The 20,717-nt window shown below is 35.9% G+C and overlaps 1 protein-coding gene across 3 annotated transcripts; it reads right to left on the reverse strand.

Annotated features, from left to right (window-relative positions):
* Positions 1–855: 855 nt before the first annotated feature.
* On the reverse strand, positions 856–12,600 carry LOC149015218 (ARM repeat superfamily protein). Of its 3 annotated transcripts, XM_089155453.1 has the most exons (7): positions 11,625–12,600; positions 7,605–7,747; positions 6,323–6,508; positions 4,548–4,655; positions 3,071–3,360; positions 2,174–2,968; positions 856–1,920 (listed from the first exon to the last, which is right to left on the reverse strand). In XM_089155453.1, exons 2-7 carry the CDS (start codon positions 7,662–7,664, stop codon positions 1,149–1,151), a joined length of 2,211 nt encoding a protein of 736 aa, XP_089011579.1. In that variant the 5' UTR covers positions 7,665–7,747; positions 11,625–12,600; the 3' UTR covers positions 856–1,148. The 3 variants fall into 3 exon arrangements, with proteins under 3 accessions (XP_089011579.1, XP_089011578.1, XP_089011577.1); XM_089155452.1 differs by having other exon boundaries at positions 2,174–3,360; positions 7,605–7,703; XM_089155451.1 differs by having other exon boundaries at positions 2,174–3,360.
* Positions 12,601–20,717: the final 8,117 nt, after the last annotated feature.

Consider the following 20,717-nt stretch of genomic DNA (forward strand, 5'->3'; position numbering starts at 1 on the left):
AGAGAAACACATACATCGATCTAGACTCCTTAGGGATCATGTTAAGTTAAAGTTTCAAACGAGCTGAAGACCCAAAGACTTCTGAAGATGGCTACAAAGGCATCTGATTGTATTAAAGATCCCTCTAAGGTGGGTCAGTTGGGACCATCTACCTTGACAGATAGAGGTATTCACTCCCCTCATGCCTTTCCAGAACTTTGAATTTGACAAGAAAAATCAAAAGTGACTCCACTCTTATGGGGTGGGGAAATGTGAAGGGGGCACAGAAGAAACCTGACACCTTACTTACAGATGGCTTGCAATGGCAAAGTCTAATTGCTAACCAGGAATCATTAGGATATGGACGCCACTAGTTGCTGGAGACTTTTATAGATGTCTGAATAAACGCAAGAAGGTATCATCTATTCAACCACCACCTCAAGGCATAAGCATAATCTACTTCTCCACTTGTCTCCAGGGCTTATTTTCTTCTAGTCCTACAATTAATTGCAGACAAGTAACTCTATTGATTTCAAGAATTACCCATTGACTTTGACAGGGTAAGCAACCATGGTCTAAGATAAAATGCACTTCTGGGTTTTTTTCCCATATAGGTGAAAGAACCACCTTTTCACCCATTAGCTTTGTTACATTGATGGGATCCTCTGGACACTCAAGGGCAGGTCTGTAACTTCGTGCAATGAAGGAGAGGAGAGGTATAACCCTCCATGAGAAACGCATCTCTTGGCTCCAGTTGAAGAGAAGCATATTCTATGGAGGCCTTCCATTCACTGTTGCATTCAACATCATAACAGATACAACATCGTGAAACAGAAAAGAGGGGTCAGAATTGACCGCTGTGTCAAAAACCTGCTATTGACAAAAACACAGCAACACTTTACATTATTGTTAAGAATCAAGCCAGTAAAACCAGCTGAAACAAACATGATCTAAAAAGAACAAAAAAGCAGACTGAAGATGCATTCTGGAAGTTATTTTCACCAGACCAAGATGACTAGCCCACTGACATACCTGCTATGAAGATATTCTTCAGCCTACCCTGAATAAAAAGATAAAATTTGTTGCACCCTTTGAAAAATGTACAATATATCATTTGTAAAAAGTTGCTCGATCTACTCAACAATAAGAGACCTTTAGTCACCAGTAAATCAGAAGAGGGCTAAAGATCTGGGTTTGGATTTAGACAGTTCTTTCAATTTCCTTCTAAAAAATCCAGGAGCCTTGGAAGATGGTTTCTTCTCTTTAGATTCACTGCTGTCCTGTAAAAAATCAACCTTGGCTCCAGGGTGAGGAAGTGAATTTCCTAAAGAATCACTGGATGTAACATCCCTCAGAATCCTAAGTAATTCCACTGCACTATACTTTGCTCTGCCATTGCCATTAGAGATATTCACTAGGGGTGGGATAATACCTTCTCTGAGGACCAACAGACAATATTCAGTACGTTGCAAACATAACGAAAGGAGAACAGCCACTCCATGCTCTTGTTCTTCATGGGTCCCAATCTCAAGTAGTTCTGCCATGGAAGCTATACATCCATCAGTTTCAGCTATGGCAACCCTTCCAACTTCAGTGTTGGATAGATTCCTGATAAGTTTTATGGAACACTCTGCAAGTGCGCTATCAACCAGAAAAGGAACGAGTTTTGGTATGCATCCGAGTGATTGAATATGGGAACCAATTTCTCTGTCCAGTGACAAATTACATAATATTTTAACAGCAGAGACCTGGAAATCACTGATTTGGGTATCAAGGATCTTTAGGATGGGGAGAATAGCACCAGATGCCATGATTTTGGATCTACATTCTTGGTCATCTGACAAGACTTCAATGATGGAAAGAGCTTCTTTCGTTATTTCAGAATCAACAAATGACACCAACAGATGAAAATCATGTTCACTCAATGATGGTATTTCATCTCTGCAAACAAAAAGAAAATTGTATATCAACTGACAGTCAAATACACCAAAATTCCAAATACTGTGAGAAAAATCAGAGTGACAACAGAAAACCAGACTATTACTGCCGCTTGAGCTAAAGGAAAACCAGTCCACATATACACTAAATGGGTTTTAAGCTTTCTGAGCTTAAAATGTAACATTGGAAGCTTAACATTTTAACACCATCGTAATAGGAATACTGGTTGAGATTTGCAACTTTTAAGAAAACTTACCTGCAGTTACTCATCAAGGCCAGAAGAACTTGAGCTCCATCTCGCTGTGCTTTTACATCAAGAAGACTGCGTGCATCCTCTATAAACCTAATCAATGATTGGACAGAGTATTCAAAGTACAGATAGCTGGCTGCCCGACCATCTTCTTTAAAATAGTTTTTAACATCTTCCACCACTTTGCGTCGTGATTCCCATGGAAGTTCAGCAAGTTTAGAGAGAGATACTGAACCAAGCCAATTATTGGAGTTTACAGAAGATTGGCATCCATGAAAACCACTATCCATCTGAGTGGCTACTGAGCTTGAGGTATCTACAATCTTAACCTGTGACGAATCAGATGTATAACTGGCATCCGATGAATTAAGTGATACACCGCTGACATCCATCGGAAAGGTCACATCATTCATAGAACTTCCAAAGCTCACAATGGAACTGCAAGATGAACTTTTCCAAGAACTAAGTGATCCAGGAGTTGACTTTGAACATGGATCAGGAATAGGGATCCCATGCCCCTTAGACCATTTGGAAATAAGGTCCTTCATGATGGAGTTTGGAGTCATTGACAAATTGGGAAGCTCTTTTTTGGTCTTTGGACATGTAATATGTCCTTCACTGAACCACTTCTCAATCCCCATCTTTTCAAATGTTTGACCAGAAGCAATGATGACGGGATCATGCATAAGTTTCATAGAAATTGGGCATCTGAATTCCTCAGGAGGAACAGGCGTCCTAGGTGCATCAGTTTGAGCTTCATCAAGTCCATATTGACCATGTCGTTCCAGTTCAACGGACTCACTGCATACAGCACCATTAGATGCAGATTTAGCACAAGTATCTGAATTTTCAGGCTGAACAATACATACATCTTTTTGCCAACTCTGAACTGATTTCCCATACTTCTTCAAAATATAAAGTAGGTACTTCAGGATCTTCTCCTTATTCTGGTCGGTATTGCAGACTTTGCTAAGAAGAATTTTGATAGATCTTTTCTCTATCAAGAGAGCCTTTGCGGAGGTCAGCTGCAGCTTCGATGCAGCGATTTTAAATGTCTCAAATTCTGAAATCTTTGTGGGTTCTGATGCAGTTGGGTCCCGACGAAGCAAAGCCAGCATAGCCTTCCCAGCCTCTTCTTCAGAAGGATCCATAAGAAATTTAGCATCTCGAATGTTGTCAATGATTGCAGATATCTAGAGATGACATTTGCCCTGTCAGACTTCTAAATAATAATAGTTCAAAAATCTAAGCAAATTAAGTCATCAGAGTAAGGAGCCTTTTCTAACTTGCAACAAAAACCAGAAACTGTCACACACACCCACAAACCCCCCCCCCCCCCCCCCCCCAAAAAAAAAAAAAAAAAAAAAACACATACTTTGAAGCCATATTTACAACTTGGAAACCGTGTCACACACACATTCTTAAGCCATATTTGCAACTTGCAACAAAAACAAGAAACTGTGTTTCACACCCTCCCCACCCCATCCATAAGAGCATAAGTTTAAAATACAATAAAAACTGATCATCCTAACCATTTATTTTGTGAATTCTCAACCCATATATTAAGCTCAGTGAATGAAAATGATATCTCAGACTTCAAAATCTGCAGAATGGATACCCAAACCAAAATTACTTGTGGCAAGAGAATCCAATGGACATAAATGTTTGTCACTGTTGCACAATACCATTCCAACCTGTGCTCAGGGATATTGCTTCCTCTTTTTTTGGGTGGGGAGTGGGACAGTTACATTGCTTAAAACAATGGTAAAAGTTCTGTGCTACATTAGTATCAACGGCAAACACCTTGGGCAAAAATGCTGAAAGGTATCCAACCAAAAAGCTCAAACTACTAGGCGGGACAAAAAGATGTGCCACATTGGTTTTTGGCTGGGGATGTGCCAGGTCTCCAGGCTTCCTTGGATCTTCTTACAGCAAAAGCCCAAAACCAAGATAACTTGGAGACTTCAGTCCATTTCAATTGAGATATTCATCAAAATCCAAGCACGGGCTTCGCATGTGAATTGTAAGCTTGTTCAATCACTAAAATCTGTTCTGTTATAGGTTCATATCCAATGGACCAGGCATCAGTGAGAAAGGGATCATAATAGACAATCAAGGAATCAGATCCTTGTTCTTAAGGGGAAGGAGAGGGGGGGGGGGGAATGACTAGAATGCCTTTGTATGTTTTGTTATACCAATAAGTACACATAGTTCTTCTTCTTCTTCTTCTTCTTCTTCTTTTTTTATTTTTTATTTGTTATACTAATGTCCCTTAATTTACAAATTATTTAGTCTTTTTTACTGTGGATGAGAGAAACAGAGTAATGTCCAAACCCATCTAATGATGAAACAATACTTAGGAGGATGCAGAAGGACGGACCTGTCCTGCCAATGCCAAGGGAACCATATTCTGTATTTGGGTTAGACTCAGCTCCAACATCTTACGTACTTTTTCACATCTTGACAATATTACCTCTCCGGTGATTGCCTGAGAAGAGGTTAATCAGAAAAATTAAGAAGCCAAAGAAATAAGAAGATTAGAAACCTACACTACATATAATGAATTAAAAAAAAAAAATTAAGATTATCTAAGAAATGAACAAGAATATCTCACATCACCATCACCATGTATGATCACTTGAAGCCCTCCATCATTTTTCCAAAAGCATCATATCAAGATTCAAATAGAAGGGGAAAAAGTAACAAAATGACTTTGATAGGAACCCTCTAATCCCACTGAAATTCAGTACAAAAAATACAAGAAATACAAGATAGAAGCTGGTTTTAATGGTACCAGTCACCCCCACACCCAAAAGTGCCCCTCAGCCTACGGCTGCCCAATAAACACTCCTACAATATCATTCGATGCCCTCTCCACTCAATTTTCACTCTATTTATTATCCCTCAAATAACCCTAATACTCTCTCTCCTCCACATGGCATCATCCTAGGGCCCTAATAGACTTCCAAATCATTCTAAATCAATGACCACCTAGGCACACAATTATCGTGACATGGAATATTTGCATAACCATGATAAACACTCCAACTTAGCAGCTCCTGTTTTCATCTTCGTGTCACTCTCCTATTCAGTAGAACACTCATTAAAAAGAAAAAGTCTTCATCTTTGTGAAACTTGAGTCTTAAGTATCATTCTCCACTATAAATAGTTTGGACTTTAAGTATTTAGCAAAGTAATACTCATTCAAAAACTTGCCACATGCAGACAATTATTTAGGTAGACTGATGAATCTATTCAACAAGTAAGATTTGGAGATAAAGCCAGTTGAGTCAGATCCTAAGAGAACTACAGGACAAATAGAAGAAACTTTTAACTACATTCATATTAGCTCATGAATCAACTTCTGAATACAGATGAAGGAATATGCATAGGCTGTCACATAAAAAGCTCAAGTATAAGATTGATCACAATGGCATTGACCAAATTATCTAATCCATCCAGATAATTTCATAATTCTGCATGCAGAACAGGTAAATTTTATCTTATGAGATAAGCCCACCTTCGCGTTTTACAATTGTTCAATCGTTGCTGTCTGATGTAGGAAACATAAGGCTCAGGTGATTGAACACAGCATTTGACGTCCAAAATGGTTACCACCAAAGGTTTCCACTAAGGCACTGTAAGGAAATATGTAAGTTGCCATGATTCAAGAACTAGTTCCCATGCAAAAATATTTGATAATACCTAGCCAGGGTTGCAAAGTTGTACAACATCTTGATCAGAAATCAGAAAATGTGTGGCTAAAATCAGTCTTCTAAATGTAGTTGGAAGAATGGACAGTTACTTTAATCATCCCACAACATCACATATATACGGAGCTACTCCATCATTTTGCATCCCAACAGCCAGATTAGCACCAAATGTTTTTAATTTCTTGCAGCTCTTGCTATCAGGAATACAGATCAATATATTACATTAAGAAGAAATAAATAACTTCCTACCAATTAAACATAACACAAATCTCCACATTCAGTTCTGGAGCATGGCATCTGTTCAAAGTATATATTTAGAATAAACTACCCTTAGTTTATTTTCTTCTTCTTCTTCCTTCTCTTATCTCTTTTTTTTTTTTTTTTTGGGGGGGGGCGGCGTTGGGGAACGTTGATGAGTATTCACTATTCACTAAATACATACCAAGTATAGTTTGCTACATTCTGTACAATGTTCAATCACTGACTTGGCTCTTTCTATTGCAGAATTTACTGAACACAGAGCTTGTATTCCCATTGTGCATCGTGGTCGAGCTGATTCTACAACCGGTAATATCTGTGAGGTTTTATCAACAAATCTCATAAGCTCTGTGCACATCAACCGGTGCACCTGCAATCAAAGATAACGACTAGATTGGATGTCCGGAAACCGCAAAGACAGTAACATCGTACAACTCACTAAATGCAGAAAAAGAAGATAAAAATATTTTGGCCAAGAAGCTCAAAGAATTCAATTGACTGGACCTGCTAAAAAAACAAATATATAAAAAATTAAGGGTCCATGCAAAGAGGATCGAATGAGTTTAGACGAATCTGGGAAGCATCCTAGAAGTTTTTTCTGCAACATGATGTGGTTCCAGTGGCCTAGGCCCTTCTCCAGCTCTTATCCTCTCCTATCATCTTGAAAATCAAGGCAAACCTCAGTTTCTGTGTAAGATTCCTTTCCTTGTATTCTGGTGGACAGGGAGGACCAGGCTTCGTATGCCTATCATACACCAGAGCACAAGTTGACCGCATCAGCAGCCTATTGGCCCTAACATGAGAATCTGGCAAGGGAGATCCACACCTGACAATCACTGAAAAAGTGTGCTTAGGTACGGGTTTGCTGACAAGAGATTCTTCCAGGGCCAGCAGACATTAGGTTGGCCACCTGGCACATTAAACTTCCTGGGCAGTTGCTCCACTGTATTAAGCTGTCACTGAGTGTCAGCCATATGTACACAAAGGGAAAGGATTCTGTTTCAATAATTTTCATTCTATTAGTAGAGACTGTTTAAGGTCTCAGTTCTAATCAAGGGTAGTTTGGGTAGCTACATTTTATTTGCTTCTTTCCTATTCCCTATTGCGTGCTCTTTTTTTTTTTTGGTAAGAGCCCTATTGTTTGCTTTAAGTGAATATATATTGAATGAAGTAGGAGATATACACCAATTCACATTTAATCAGCTGATTAGGACACAAACTAGAAAGTGTTACTTGTTGATTCTCTCCTCTTAATTCACATATTTTTATATATTATTCCATGTTACAAAAAAGTTAACTAATTTAATATATCATATAACTACTACGTTCTGTGGTTCATTCATCCAAGAAGCCTTAAAAAGATACAAAACCAAAAGAATAAATCAATAGTCATCACTCAAAAACAAGAAAAAGAACAAAAGATAAGGGGGTAATCTCAAATGTCAACATAGCATTAAGTGATTTACCTTTATCCTAACATGAGAATGAGGTAGGGCTCCCGCAACCTTGGCAACTTCATTCTCCATTCAATGATAGAGTATCCCTGTTCTTCTCATCCAATCTAACTGTTCGAAAGAATATTTTTTATATTTCTCAATCAGAAACGATCCTGATCAGTGCAGACAAGAAAGAGAAATTAACTAAAGCAACAAGAAAAATTAATTAGTTGCTTGAAGACTCATGAAAATCATTTTGAATGAGTAACAAGATGACAGGAATCTTGTGTTGTATGGAAAAGGTAACAGGGCATTCCATAATCTCCTGACAAAAAGAGAATAAATAAAAAAAATGCTACCAATAACACAGGAACGGTATCATTTTTCATTCTTCAAGTGCAAGGTTTAGGAGTCGGACTTTCTCTACCCTCTGTCCTGAATTGACATATAACTAAGGTGCCCTTGGCTCAGTTTCGTTGATTCCAGCTAAGGTTCAAGATTATTCTGCAACTGCAACTCAAGGTTTGTGAACAGTGGAAGTCGAAGAATCAGACAGAAGAAACCGAAAATCGCAAAAGTTTCGCGCCATTTTTTTATCAAAGCAAAAGGAAATGACTGCTATTTGTTTGGTTTTATAACTATATCAAACTAACAGAATTACAGAACACACTGGTGGTTGACATTTCCGGCGCTACTCTGCATTGCTCTTCTACAGCTCAACCACCATAGATTATAGACCTCAATTGATTCACCTCCAGTTGTTTCAGATCCAGATCCTTCTCGGCTTCATTCCTGTACCTGTGATTTTGTGAAAGTTGTCCTTCATCTTGTTCATCTTTTTCTGCTGCTCTTCCATCGTCGACTCTGTTTCCCTAAGGGCTTTTTCCTTTTCAATGATTTTCTCTTCCAGCTTAGCTTAAAAGATGTTGGCCTCAGCTCAGGCCTCTTGATTTGCTCTCTTTATTTCATTCTTCAAGCTCACAGCTTATTGGCTGAGTTGTGAAGAGACCGAAGCCAGTCTCAGCTTCTGCTCAAGCTCCGTCAGTACACGCAGTGGTGCCGGATATCCCAGCCCCGCCTGCGTTGATGACCGTTTAGCTTGCTTGAAGCTTAGACAAATCATGTACCTGGTCTAAATTGCCACTGTTCAAACGAAAGGAAGAGATACCAGCAACTAGATCTCAGGTATCTGCAAAGTTTTGGCGATTTTTGCCAGTTTTTCACTGGTTCACCAGAAAATTGGCGAATTTCCAGCGATTTTGGTAAATATCGTGTCACCCTCTTTTTTATTTCAACCCTTGTCGAACCCGGCAAATTTCGCCCAATGGCGAAATTCACCGATATGTTTTACTATGCATATAACTCTAGATATATCCTCCATGATGCCTTTTCAATATTTCATTGAAGATGTTTTGCCATTGGACTATGCAAACAGAAAATCAACGGCAAAGATATGCTATAAGAGAAAAATATAGAGATTTGGCTACATTACTAACAATGATTAACAGAAAGATAATAACTATTATAGTAAAAAAGAACTCCAACTAGTCATTTTTGGTACTGGATCACAGAATACCTGTGTAAGAAGTCACAATGTTATGTTATTGCCTCCTTAAAAGATAAACTATGAATTATCACAACAACCAATAAGAAGTTCCAATGCAGGAACTGATATAAGTACCCAATTTTCAGAAAGTTATAGCAAGAAACGATCAACTCATCTTCTAACTCTGGTTTGTTTAGGGAATTAAACTACTAAGGTGAGACTAGCATTCTTGGATATTAGGCTCTGTGCCACACTTTTTCCAGCATCCCATGCTGCTTCCTAGAAGCAAATTTTTTGAACATCACCAATATTACAAGTTTTGCACCCATAACCAAATGGTTAAACATATTTACAAGGAATCACAAACTTGCCTCTCTTGATCTGTAAGGGAGTACATATTTAGGTTGGCAAGGAGAATATTAATAGCATAGAAAGAGATCAATTTGAATGTGAAAAAGGAAGAAAGACCATTAATAATTCACCCTCTAAAAGATCTATACTACTCTTACAATTTATCAAGAAACATCTTTTAAAAAACATAAGAAGAAGAAGAGTATCATACACAGCAGACAGAAATTGGGTAAATAAGAGTCAACATTAAACTTATGGTCAGATCATCCTTAAATGCATCTACAAGGATTAGGTTTTGAATCATTCACATCCACTCCAACATGCTATTGCGACATTCAACATTTTGGATAGTATAAAAGAACTAAGAATCTAATGGACTAGTGATTCAGAGCCATCCCTTCTTTCAAAATCAGGGTGTTCATTTGTAATTAGCTCATCGTAGAATTAGAAAATTTTCCCAACAATGAAGATCTAATTGAATCCTAAACCCTCCTTTTTGAATCTTTAGAAAGGAAGTTCTGCTTATTGTGTTCGAAAGATATTTAAAAGCAAGCCATCTTTCTATTCAATAATAAGAAAGTTCTGCTTATTGTGTCCGAAAGATATTAAAAGCAAGCCATCTTTCTATTCAATAATTTGATGCCTCTGAGGATGTACCTTGGTTCATAAATCCTCATGGGATTAAGTGGTATTCATTCTAGATATGTTCATTTTGATCTGTCAACTGCAGGGTCTTGGTAGGAGAATTGGAGCAGTTTGGAGGTCTACATTACATGCCAATTTCCAGGACTCTCAAAGAAAAAATTGCTGAGTTCCAGAGTTTTCAGACAAAGAACCTAGAGTCCTCACAGCCTCAACCATGTGGAAGAATTGGTAGTGATTGCATCTCACTGAGTGGGGGTCAACAGATTTAGTGCACTAACCACAAAACAAAAATGGGATATTTTTTTTTTAAAATTAAAAAACATGGGATTATTCTGTTGAGAACATCTAGAAAGAAATGACCTAATTAAAACAAAGGGAAGGAGGGAAAATAATGACAAATTAAAATTTGGATGTTCAGGGTACTAAACAAGCCCTATATCCCCAAATAGGACAATAGTGGAGCAATCAAACAAGGGCCATGCAATAACTCCTCTTATGAGAATGTATCCAACATGGCAAAACCTAAGCATCCTAAGATGGTGATTTATAAGATCTTCAACAATCTTGGCTTGGTTGATGAACATCAATTTCTAGCATCAATAGCAAGTAAAGGAAAATGATGGGCCGGACACTTTGGGTAGAGTGGGGTTGATAGTGTCATGTTTGAGATCATCTTTTTGGTGGCAAAATGAATGGAGAGATCTGTGCTGGTAGCAGGGGCTTGGACCAATAGCCCCCACAGTAGGACATGACCCGACCAGAGCTGATTGACCCAGTTGAAGGATTATTAATATACCTTGCTGTCTTCTTCCAAAGCACTAGTGAAATTTGGGGTTTTTGGCTTAGGGTTTTAGGTGAGAGCGTGCAAGTGTTTTGGGCCTTTCCCGGGAGATCTCAATTACAACTTTCTTCCATTACTTGGTTTCACCTTGATATGTTTTCTTTTATATTCATGTTTTCTCTGGCGTTTGTTCTAATATGTAGGAAAGCTAAGTCAAGGCATTATGATTCAGTAACGATGAAATAATCTAATTGGCTGCACAGGAGAGTTGCAGGAGACATGGCAATTCTCCTTATCTGTTTATTTACAATAAACCCTACCGCTGTCAATCTAAAGGGAAAGACATAAAGGATCAGATACCTCTGCAAAATTAATAAAGGCAAAGATAGGAGTACCCATGAAAGACAGGAATTTGTGATTCACCTCTTAGTGTCTACAGTGAGAGTTTTCAAATCCAGTGGTTTCTCTGACTACAATATTCAGTTCACAGATAAATTATTTGTTTAGCCGCAAGGTAAATGCGTATAAAAGCAAATTTGGGCTGAATTTCAGTTTGTATTGCAAGGTCATTTATTTCCCGTTCAAACACAAATACTGGTAATTCAGAGTAAACATTTCCACGCGTTAAACTTCAACATGATTGCTCAGAATTTAAGTGGTTCAGACACTAGCAGAAATTAAATAGCTCAAAGAGTAAATAGGGAAATTACTGAATATAGATACTTACCGTGTTGGCGAAGAAGTCGTAGACAAAGCATGGAACTTTTCTCAACTTCAGGACTTGCAGAAACAATAGTTCATGAAACCTTTCGTCAGTAGAGCACCACAAAATCCACCGGCTAACCAATTAACCCAAAACCCAACTCCGAAACCACAAGAATTCCAGAAAACAGCACAGTTTCGATGCAGCAAACAGCTTTGTAGCTTCCTCTTTATTAAGCCAAGAGCAGAAAAGCAGATAAGAACTCTAGAGGAGCATGGAAGATGAACCAACAACCCAAATAACCAAAAACCCAACTCCAAAACCACAAGAATTTCTGAAAACAGCACAGTTTCGGATGCAGCAAACAGCTTTATAGCTTCCGCGTTATTAAGCGAAGAGAAGAAAAGCAAATAGACACCTCTAGAGCAGCAACAAAAACAGGTAACCCTCTGTGCAAAGTGACCCAGTTCGCCAAATCGGGAATTATAGGAATTAGAACTCAAAAGTGGATTGGAACGCACCACAAAAAGGGATTCAAACGAGAGAAGCAAATAAAAGCATACACATATCTAGGCAGAACAAATTGTCCACAGGTGAAGAAAACCAAAGAAATTCAAAGCCACGAGATACTTGTTTGTGCATGCCGGTGGTCGTCGACTTGAGTCGTCGACGACTCCAAAACAGACAGAGACACAGGAAAGGAAAGAGAAAGGTGGAAGAAGAAGGAAGGAAATGGTATTTGGGTCCCTCTCGCTGTCTTGGCTATCTATATCTTTCCATCATCATATGCTTCCTTAGTGCCTCTTCAGAGGCAAACAGAGGCGAAGATTGCCCATCAATCTCTCTTTTATTTAATCGCTAGCTTGTAATGCAACGCCTGTACACTACTTGTGCGCGTCAAGAACAGCGTTTGCCACCCTTTCTTTCATGCATCTCCTATGCTGCTGCTGCTAGTCTGCTACAACGAGTCAAACCAGACCGCTTTCGTCAAATGGGATTTTTCGATTTATTAGAAATTTAACACCATAATCTGGTGGAGTCTTTTCAGTTGCATAGGAACCACGCAAGCCATCTGACATCCATGAAAAAGATGTAGCCTATGGTATAAAAAAAAATGCATGACTAATGATGTTTTTTTTTTTTTTTTAGTAAAATAATGATTCTTTTTTCTTGTCAACAGAATATTTGTAGGTTTACCCAAAAAAAAAAAAAAAATAGTAAAAATTAGTGAATATGTAGGTTCCTTTGATGAGAACATTTCACCTTTGATTTTCTTAGTATTAATAAATTTTTTAACAGTTTTAATCCATTACCCAGATTGTTCTGTTAATAGGAAAATTATTATTTTACCTAGAAAAAAAGGATAAATTTTTTTTTATTGAATTGTGGTTCATTAGAGTAGTTTATGGGCACCTTAGGAGGTAGTTTTATATATCAACAAGTAAATTCTTTACTTACAGGAAAAAAAAAATCCAATCCCCCATGGTTAGAGCTTAATATATATTTGAGCTAAAAATAAAATTTTTCTTTTTTTAAAAAAAAATTGAGAATATAGAAATCCAAACTTTCTCTCTTTCCCTTGAAAAAGGGTTTTTATTTTTAAATTGGAAGTGTTAAGCATTCAATCACGTAGATTAAAATTTTCATCTCCATGTAGATAAGGCTTCCTCCTTAGTGTAAATTTTTTGAGTTTATTTCAACAACCACAAACCTTGTACCAAGTAAATGGGGTCCACTATATGGAATTTTGAATTTTAGTTAGTCCATACGAGACCTAAGGCCTAAGCCATGCATATTTATTCTCATAACTTTTTTTAAAATTAACTTTGTTTTGCCCTTAACTCTTATAAATCATTTAATCTAGATTGAATCATCTATCTGTATAGGAGCATTTACAGGCGGGAACAAGATCACACCATCTTAGATGACTTTATCAAAGCTTATTAATTATCGAAGCTACTCCTAGACTAGCTTTAATATTATCATTCTTTATTTTATTTTTCTTAATTTTATCACTTATTCATCTTAGTATCCTCATTTCAAATACATTGAGTTTTACTATATGATACTTGTTAACAGCCCAAAACTCTACATCATTCGTTATAGTTAGTTGTACATTACCCTCTTCCCTTAAGCTTCAAAGGAATACACCAATCATATAAAACCCCAAATATACCTTCATCTCATCCACTCTATTTTAATTCTTTAAAAAACATCATTCTCCATAACACCTTTTTGTTTTAAATCTAATTTATTTTTAAAAAAATGTCTCTAAATAAATGGCAATAAATTACGTACCAATGTCTCTATTTTCAGTTGTCGCTAAGAAACTTGTTTTTATTTCTTTCCCTCTTCTTGCTTTTCAATTGATGACCTTGAAGGAGGCGCAATTGGTAAACTAATAAAAAGAGAGTAACGCATTAAATGTGATGATGATAAATCAATAATCATCGGACATAGATACTTCAAACCAGCCCTGATGGAGTCTGAGCAGGATTAACTTTTTCTTTCTTCTTTGCCAAATATTTAATCTGACCAAGTTTTCTAGATTAAAATTGTTTAGGTGTTGCGCATTAACCTGCAGCAAACTTGACCAAAATTTTGATCTCAACCATCCATTTTCAAGAGTGTATTTTTGTACTTTTTAAAAAACAGACGGATCTTGGTTGACCATTTGCAGCACAGTGCTGCACATTAATTACGCAACACTCAAATCAAACTCTTTCTAGATATTAAATTTTTTTATTGAATCTGAAGAGGTTTTGTGGACGTTAGAAATTAGTTACTGTGACAGTTGGTATTATTACATGGTACCTTTACCTTTAAGTTAAAGGCTTGAGAAATTAGTCACGAGAATAATGAGACAATAACCAAGGCATGGCACAGCCACCTTTGACCTTTGACCATAATTACAAGATAATAAGAAGATGTGTATGGCCTATCATCCTTGATGTGGATATTAAATCTGATAGTTTGAAACTCGTATTTATTGAAGTAAAGCTTGCCCCCTTGAGTACTCAAAGTGGTGGTCTCAGACATTTGTCATTCGGCACCGTGTGTAGTAACTAGTAACTTGGCTTGACATCACTCTATGGTTGGATTCAATTATGTTTTTCACACAAAAAAAAAAAAAAAAACTACTTTTTGGTTGTCAACTCAATTTTCAAGGCTTTGTCCTGACTAATCCGGAGTTGGACCCGGGTCGCACACCTAACTATATTGAGTGAGTCTCCCAGAGGAGATTTTTTGCATCCACAAAGTTTCGATACCAAAACCTTAAGTAAGCAGACCAAACTGCTTACCACTTGGACCAACCCCATTGGTAAAAGAAAAAAAACTACTCTTCTAATCTCCCTTTTCTAAAACGAAGATTCTACATAAGGATAATTATTAAATGCATAATCCGAGAGTGAGTAGAATTCATTAAGAGAAGTTCATTATTATCAAATGAACCAATCCTTTAATAGTAAAAAAAAAAAAGATTATATGTTTTCCTAAAAAGAAGAGATTTTAACTTTAATGCGAATAATACAACTTTAGTGCATTCCTGGACACCCAGAATATATTAAAAGAATTGAAACCGGGAACATCAACTTAGACTAGTTGATTTCAGGCCATAAATAGGCATGATCACTGAGGGGAAAAAAGGGTCTAGGCACGCAGCAATGAATTGCTGCCCCACCTGTCTAGAAAATACCAGCAAACCACACCACCTTGCTGAGCATGTAGGAAACTTAACACCAACCAAGCTACCACTGTCTTCAGCCTTTCTTCTTCTTAGCCAAAACCAACTACTGTTTTTCTTTGAAGGAAAGCAAACTTCTGTATCCTTGGTTCAAAGTTCAAACATGAGTGTAAACTAGATTCTAAGAGATGTACCTTATTCAATAAAGATAACAACTAAAAGAAGGAAACAGTAGAAGAATAGCTAAAATTGAAAACTAGATATGAATAATAAACATTTCAAATGAAGTTCCAAAAAAAAGAATTTTAAATTCTATCATAGGGATTCATCCAATAATTCTAAAACCCATGAATACCCTACATTAAATCTTGCAGGATTCATATTGGGCCAAGACTTGAATGATGCGCATTAATTGCACAACACCTGCTGTCAACAGTCAAGATTGAAATCTTCGACAGTTCGTCTCTCAAGTGGTTAAAAGCAAGACGGACAGTCGAGATTTCGATATTGACAGTTGGCAACACAGTGTTGCGCATTTAATGCGTAACACTGAAGTTGAACCGCTTATATTGAACAACTTGCAAATAAGAACCAGATGATTGGTTGGACTGCTAAAGTCATTGCTTTGCTGAACTTTCATATACCTGAGTATCTAATGAAAAATTCAAAGATATTGACAGTAACCCTTAGCGGTGATGCTTCTCAAGATTATCCTTTTCAATTTTATTATAATCAATTTGGAAATTTCTGTCTGCAAAAGAGTCACCATCGTTAGTTGTTGTTGCAGTTGAAAACGACCATTAACAAGCAAAAGCAGTTTCTAGTTGAAGAAGTAGAAATACCTAAAGACTTAACAACAACAAAGTTAGCTACAACCATGAACATTTCTGGGCATATTCATGCATGCAATCTCAATAGCTACAGTGTTTATTGGGTTAAAACGCGTGGAATCACTACTGAAGCATCTTTGATATCCTTACAAGCAGAAGCAAACGAGTAGATATTGAAAGAACAATGGACCTCGCTACTGATAAATACATCCATGACAAACCACCAAGATGTTAACAGGAATAGGATCTAAGGCCTTAAATTTTAAACGGAGGAAAAAATTCAAGAAAATATAGTGAAAAGCTACAGTTGATTAGTCAAAGTATTTTCTGATTCCAAAGCTTTTAATATTTGATGGGATTAAATGAACCTAAATCAATTTAATGAAGTATTACAATAAGTTTTAAATAGTGGTTTCATCTGATTTAAATAGGTTATAAATAAGGCTATTCATATCAATTCCCATCCAAAGTAGCTAATACAGATTATGACCTGCCGTAAAGATTAATTTAAATTGACTCATCAAATCAAAGGTAACTTGTCCTCCTCAGTTTTCTATTTTAAGTTGTAATACAGTATAAGAGAGATTAGTGCAATGAACTTACCCTCTAGTTAGAAAGAAATTGTCAATGACGTGTACAATATAGATTTTACTAAATTTTATTCTACGATAGATGTTATCATGTTTTAATAAATAAATTGATATGTCAATTCCTAAGTAAGTTTTGACTGATCCAAATTGAGCAGTTCAACAAAACTAGGGTTTATGTTCCTGCTTTTGAAATAATCTTTACTAATTGTGATTTGTTTTCGATGTCAAAACAGTCAACAATTAGATCCCATATTAGGGTTTCTCAACACCATTTTGTGAGCAACAACATTCGAGGTAATGGAAAGCAAAAGAAGATGTGCATTATCTTTTGATTCAGAATCAATCAACTTCAAGAGAGAAAGAAGGAATTGACCACATAAAATCTATTCATTGTTGTTGATTTCTTTCTTATCAAAATCCTTACTAATTATGATTTGTTTTGGATGCTGAAACAATCAACAACAACTAGTAGATCCCATATTAAGGTTTCTAAACACCATTTTGTGATCAACAACGTACTAGACAATGGAAACCACAACAAGATATGCCTATATTGATTCTGAATCAATCAACTTCAAGAAACAAAGCAGGAATTGACCACAAAAAATCTATTCATTGTTGTTGATTTATTTGTAATCAAAATCCTTGCTAATTGTGATTTGTTTTAGATGCTGAAACAATCAACAACAATTAGATCCCATATTAGGTTTTCTAAACACCACTTTGTGATCAACAAGGCTCTAGGTAATGGAAACCGCAACAAGATTGTGCCTCTATTGATTCTAAATCAATCAACTTCAAGAAACAAAGTAGGAATTGCCCACATAAAATCTATATGTTCTTGTTGATTTCTTTGTTATCAAAATCCTTACTAATTGTGATTTGTTTTGGATGGCAAAACAATCAACAACAATTAGATCCTATATTAGGGTTTCTAAACACCATTTTGTGATCAACAACATTCCAAGTAGTGGAAACCACAACAAGATCGGTGTGCCTCTAATGATTCTGAATCAATCCAACTTCAAGAAACGAAGTAGGATTCGACCACATAAAATCTATAGGTAGTTGTTGTTTTCTTTGTTTTTTTTCTAATAACATGTTATTATTGATTGGGACTTCCAAATTGTTGGTTTGGACCAAGTAAAGGTAGGAGAAATGGCCAAAATCAAGGGTTCTTTCCATGGGGTCAAAGAAGAAACAAAGCCAGTTTTAGGTACCAAATACCATTTCAGAGAAGCGTAAGCTCATATCCATAAGATTGCCTGAAAAGAAAGTAACATTAGTAAGAAGAAGTAAGGAATATCTGTGGGTTTATTAAATTGTGAAAAAAGGTACACGCAAAAGTGATGGTGACAATGATATGGTTGCTCAAGTCAAACGACAAACAGAAAACGAGATAGATTCAATAATTCTTCAAGAGGCACAGTAACGAATAAAACAGATTAAATAGTCAGATAATGACATGTCAATCGTCACAAAGGAAAAGTGATAAGAATTGTCAAACCAACGTCTGCACACCATAGTGCGAAATTCCAGCAAAATAGGGTGAGATTTCAACTCTCATGTTTATGTTTTTGGGGCCCAAATTTAGTGTTTAATCTGATTTAATTCAAATACTTGGTAAATTTTAATTATTTTCTGTAAATTTTTTCATGTAAATTCTCCTTTTTAGTTTCATTTAACATGTTACCTTCTCAAGTTTAAATTATTTGGACATAATTGAAAAGATTATCCGTTAATCTTAAAAATTTCATTATAAAATTCCTTAATAATTAAAATTCTTTTCATAAATTATTTTATATATATACTCTTCTCTAACCACATTTGGCACATGGCCTTTGGAAGCCTAGATCATTGGACTATAATTGATGGAATTTTCCATTGATCTTGAAAATTTTGCTTTAAAATCCTAAGAAAAATCGTCAAAATATCCCCAAAATTTGAGAATTTGGCAATGCATCAGTTGATCGACAATATATCACGAAATAACACCTAAATTGCGATATTTTGCCTATTCAGTTTCATCCATAAAGAAAATTCACTTACCACCAAAATTCGACGATATGTTTTTCTATGGTGCACATTGCTTTACTATAAAATTACACTTTCAAGAAACTAGAGAAACAAACCAACCTACTTATCTACTAGCTTATGTCAATGCAGAGGTAACCTATCAAAAACAAAAATTATCTAACACAAAGAAAACATATCAAAAAAAATTTAAGAAGTATTTTGATTGAAATTGCTAAGATTTCATAATTGGTGTTATTTCCAGATATAGTTTAAGGGAACAAATATAGAACTTTTTTAGGAGGGGAAAGACTAAGAGTCTGGGAGGTTAAATTATCCCTTTTCTTTCATAGTTTTAAATTTTAAATTTTGATGAGTTATTAATATTGATTAATGTTTAAGAATTACTTTTTTTTCTCTTCTTTTTTTTTTTTTTAAGTGTTTTTTGAAAGTAAAATATTAATAGATTTTTTGGGTAGGATGAAATAGAGTGAAAAAAAAAATTTTGAATAATATTTATAGGAAAAATTATGGGAGGTGGCAAAAATACATAATGTATAACATAAGGGGGTATTAGTTGAAAATGTGTAACTCTTGAAAAAACTAAGTATGGGTGGAACATTTCATGGGTAGCATGATTCAATATATTATATGGGGATGGCTCGAAAAGGCTTCTTCAATGAAGAAAGGGTATATTGCTTTGGAGAAAGGGTATGTTGGTTCAATGAAAAATCAATTGCAACTTATTTGAGGTTCTACTTTAATATAATAATAATAATAATAATGACATGATAAAGAAAAAGCTGCAGCAAGTGAAATGTGTAATAATGTAAACAAAGTTGCCTTTACCATAATTAAGAAACTTGGACACAAGTGGAATACATCAGGTATAATTTTATCGTGATTAGCTTCCTCGTAACCAAAAAACATATCAGTGGCCTCATAAATCAAGAAAAATAAAGTCTATATTTTAGTTCAATAAATAAATAAATAAAAGAAGGAAAAAAAAAAACTCAATGTCGCGCCGAGTGGGTGCGAACTCAAGACCTCCCCTATGGAAGTTGAATCTTTAACGGCTTTAACATACCACCTTTGGCTATTTATTATTAATCTTAGTTCTATAAAGTTGGATCATGGGCTCCATTTCCAAGTTGGGTAACTTGGGTGAGAGGTCAAATCCCACTAAGTGTTCTCTTCATGCAATAAAACCAAGGATGGGTCATTTGGGCCAACCCCAAATATGGACTGGATCGAGCATGAGTCCAAGTTTTGGAAGGAGTGGATCAAATCATTGCCCAATGAGTTAAGCTAAAGATTTCCGAGCCATCAAATTAGTAACTATTGGATTGTCAGATGGACTGATGTACTGGCCCATGTAAAGCACAAATGATCCAACCACCAATAACAATTTTCTATCAAGCCATACTTGATAGACCAAAATTGCTTATCGCACAAGTCAGAGAAAAACTCATAATACTCTTATGGGAATGGAATACTACATTATTATGCATCTAGTAATAGTGATTACTGTAAAAAATCTGATACATTTATATATCTAGACAAGACCATATAACTTACCAAATGACATCCTATTATTAGGAAAATTGACATGTACCTCCACTGAGGTATGATATAATTTCATTTTCACCCATCAAATTCTTAAAATTATATATACCATCTGTGTTTTTCGAAATAATTAGCATTTAAAACCTGGATTGATGGAATAGTAACTTTGTTGACTAAGACATTCTTCATATTAAGGATATATGTACATTTGGGCCCAAAAAAAAAATTTATATGTACCACCTCTGTTTTTCATAATCTACTAATAAAATACCTCTGAATCCCAGCAAAGTTAGCTATGTCACTGCAAATTAATACACTAAGAAATCTGACTATCCCAGCTAAACCAATACACAACCACAGCCTCCACAGACACTTCTTTAACATGTAAATGCCTCTATGGCCATTAGTAGACACCGTACCAAAAAACTGTATC

The sequence above is a fragment of the Hakea prostrata genome, chromosome 5 (genome assembly GCF_041222555.1).
Source record: "Hakea prostrata isolate BN-2017 chromosome 5, UWA_Hpros_2, whole genome shotgun sequence".
Classification (NCBI taxonomy): Eukaryota; Viridiplantae; Streptophyta; class Magnoliopsida; order Proteales; family Proteaceae; genus Hakea; species Hakea prostrata.

What these genes read in the sequence shown, in the direction of transcription:
- LOC149015218 (XM_089155452.1), bottom strand. Translation starts at nt 7,664, where the DNA reads ATGGAGAATGAAGTTGCCAAGGTTGCGGGAGCCCTACCTCATTCTCAT. An exon ending in AATGTAGCAAACTATACTTG is followed by an intron (nt 4,656 to 6,322) that starts GTATGTATTTAG and finishes ACCTCTTCTCAG; the next exon opens with GCAATCACCGGAGAGGTAAT. An exon ending in CCTTGGCATTGGCAGGACAG is followed by an intron (nt 3,361 to 4,547) that starts GTCCGTCCTTCT and finishes TGTCATCTCTAG; the next exon opens with ATATCTGCAATCATTGACAA.